Source organism: Austrofundulus limnaeus, unplaced genomic scaffold, assembly GCF_001266775.1.
Source record: "Austrofundulus limnaeus strain Quisiro unplaced genomic scaffold, Austrofundulus_limnaeus-1.0 Scaffold736, whole genome shotgun sequence".
Lineage (NCBI taxonomy): Eukaryota > Metazoa > Chordata > Actinopteri > Cyprinodontiformes > Rivulidae > Austrofundulus > Austrofundulus limnaeus.
The window spans coordinates 53050-55829 of record NW_013953138.1 but is presented as its reverse complement, the minus strand read 5'-3'; the positions used below and the strand labels follow the sequence as shown (position 1 = coordinate 55829).

Genomic DNA, 2780 nt, shown 5'->3' with positions numbered 1-2780 from the left:
CAGGAGGCGAGAGTGGTGCCATCCGGCCACCTATAGCCATGAGTGCCTACCTTAAGTTCGTATATGTGAATGTCTAAGATGTACAATAAAATTTGGGGCCCAGGTGGTTATGGCAAATAGAAATGTAATATTGTTGCTCTTATAACACAACTGTGCCCCAAAAAAAACCCTACATGGGTGAAGTTGAAAGTGAAGAGGATGGAGGTGTGCGGTGAGGGATGGGGAGAATAAGCTGAAGGAGCAAAATGCTCCCACAGGGAGTCAGCTCCCCCAGCTGGCCCCAGTAAGCCCTCCCGTTCCCAGAAATGATCAAGTACAGCTACACTCTGAACCAGGGATCTTCATTCACCAACACAGATTTTCTGAAAAGTTCAAAACGAAAACCTTTGAAGCATCTGCCAGAATAAAATGTTTAGACTTCTTAAGACTTTTTGATTGTTGCCAAGTGCCGAAGGCTAAAACTAGCAGGTCCATGAGCAGTTTAGCCCTTTTGAAAATCCAAAACAATTTATTTTTGTTTTCTGTCTTGGTGCATTCGAAGAATAAAAAGGAAATTGTATTAAAAGTCAAATGTAGTAGTTGAGAAATAAACCATTACAGAAATCACTCAAAGTATTAGTAGTTCCCTTCTGATCTACGCTGAGTGCAGCCAGTTTGAGGTTCAAAATGGAAAATAACGATTTCCGTCTTTGATTTGAATAGTTTACAGATTTGTCTTGCAAATTTAAACTGAATTTGTCTACACTGCTAAGCACCCACCTGAGGATTTAAACTGGTTATTCAGTAATCTGTGTGAGTTGTTTCCACACACCAAATGGGACGTTTGTTTTGTGCGTTGTGTTGCAGAAGGCCAGGGACCTGCATCGAGAGGAGCAGGCTTTAGAGCAGCTCGAGGCCGACCGGGCCTGTGTGGCGGAGCACCTGCAGCGTCAGAGCAACAACGGAAAGCCGGCCGATGCCCAGAAGAGACGAGAGGCGCTGCAGCGCCACATCGCTTGTCGGGAAGCACGAGTTCAGGACTTCCTACGAGCACTGAAACACAAAAGAAACTCTTTCTTTCATGACCTGTGCAGCGAAACGGTCTTGAACTAGGAAAGCACTAAAAGACTAATCTTCTGAAATCAGAATAAAAACCTCTCCAGTCCTCTGTTCTAAAGGGCTTCTGTGGAAACCAGGAAGAGTCAGTCACTGCCGTGGCTCCGTTTTGTTGCTGACATATATAAGAAGAGAGGGCGACGTTACCCCTATGGGGCTGTAGAAAAAATGTGATATTTATGATTGTAGATTTACAAAGTCTAATATGTGGAAATTCCTGGTCAAGATGCAGTTAAATAGTTGTGTACATTGTCCGTCACATGCATGCTGTTGATCGAAAGATTGAAGTCTGTGAGCACCAAACAAAAAAAACGCACTTCCTGTGTTCATGATTTGTTTCTGACGCGTTTATTCACAGAACTCAGTTCTGGTTGTTTAATTATGTTGCTGAAAGTGTTGAGTGTGATTTTTGAAAATAACTATATTTTGACCAGCTTTTTCAACTAGAATAAATGAAAAAGAGTCAATCAAATTTGGTTAAACTTTCTTTTAACTATTTCAGTTTGTTGCTGGTAATATTTATTGTTTCAAAAAACACATTTTACTTTGGAAAGTTTTTGTTACATACTTTTAGTTTATATATATTATTTTTTTATTATTTTATTTTTTTTAAATGACTAAGTCATTGAGACTTTAAGTATGGTAATTTAAGAAGGTAAGTAGAAAGTCAAAGTTTTTTTTTTTTTTTTTTTTTGTATGATGCAGAATGGAACACTTAAATGTTTTTAAGGAAAAATTTGAGAAAAAAGACACCAAATTTGCATTGAATTATAACTATTAACAGAAGGACTGATGTATATTTAATATAACAGGAACGTTTCACCAGTAATTTTCAAGGTAATAAATAAATATTGAACAATTTTGAAATAAAGCAGTTACCAATTTTGGACTTGTGTTAAAAAAAGATGTACCATGTTCATGTAAAAAATCTTAAATCTTTAACATTCAAGTCCAAAGGAAATTAAGATCAGTGTTTACGTTTAATTGAAAACAATTTTAGTAAATCAACTGTTATAGTCGTAATTTTCATCATCTTTCCATAGAACAAAGAGCATGGACACAAAAATAGGTGATGTCCTATTTTTTTAATTTAAATATGTACAAAAATTAATATTAAATGTACCTAATGTGTTATTTGGCAATAAATGGCCAGAAAAGTGGCCACCTGGATTTAACTAAGCAAATAGGTAGCCTCCTACTGGATAACTACTGCATGGGCAATTATATTTCAGATGGTGACAAGTTATTTAACCCCAGCTTGTGCATTGAGTTGCTTCTCATTTCTTCAACATGTTGAAAGACACCCCGTGRTTGTGGAAAAGATGTCAGTCTGAGAAGAGTCAAATCACAGCAACACATCTAAGGAGATTGCAGAAACTATTAAAACTGGGTTAAGAACTGTCTACGTTGGCTCATAATAACTCTGTCGGAGGAATTACAACCATGGGCATTCAGCACGGTGTAGTGGACGGAAACCTCTCGGAAAAAACACAATACAGCAAGCTAGCCTCTTACTTTTTGTTTTTGTTTTTAGTCTTTTTTTTTCTCCGCGACCACAAGAACAACCGTCAACACAGTGCCCCCCGGCGGCATTAGCCAGTACTCATCTCCTGGCTTCCTGCCTCTTTAACAAGTGGGCGGTGCTTGGAACCACGTGATACGCTATTGTCCAATGACATTCGTCG

General features: G+C 38.2%; 1 protein-coding gene across 1 annotated transcript in view; it reads left to right on the top strand.

The window, feature by feature from the left end:
* dhdds (dehydrodolichyl diphosphate synthase) overlaps positions 1–1567 on the top strand; it is a 9749-nt gene extending 8182 nt beyond the window's left edge. The window contains exon 9 of the mRNA XM_014028249.1: positions 847–1567. Within this exon, the coding sequence (XP_013883703.1) occupies positions 847–1092 (246 nt within the window). The 3' untranslated portion in view covers positions 1093–1567. The remainder of the gene's footprint in view (positions 1–846) is intronic.
* The last annotated feature ends 1213 nt before the right edge of the window (positions 1568–2780 follow it).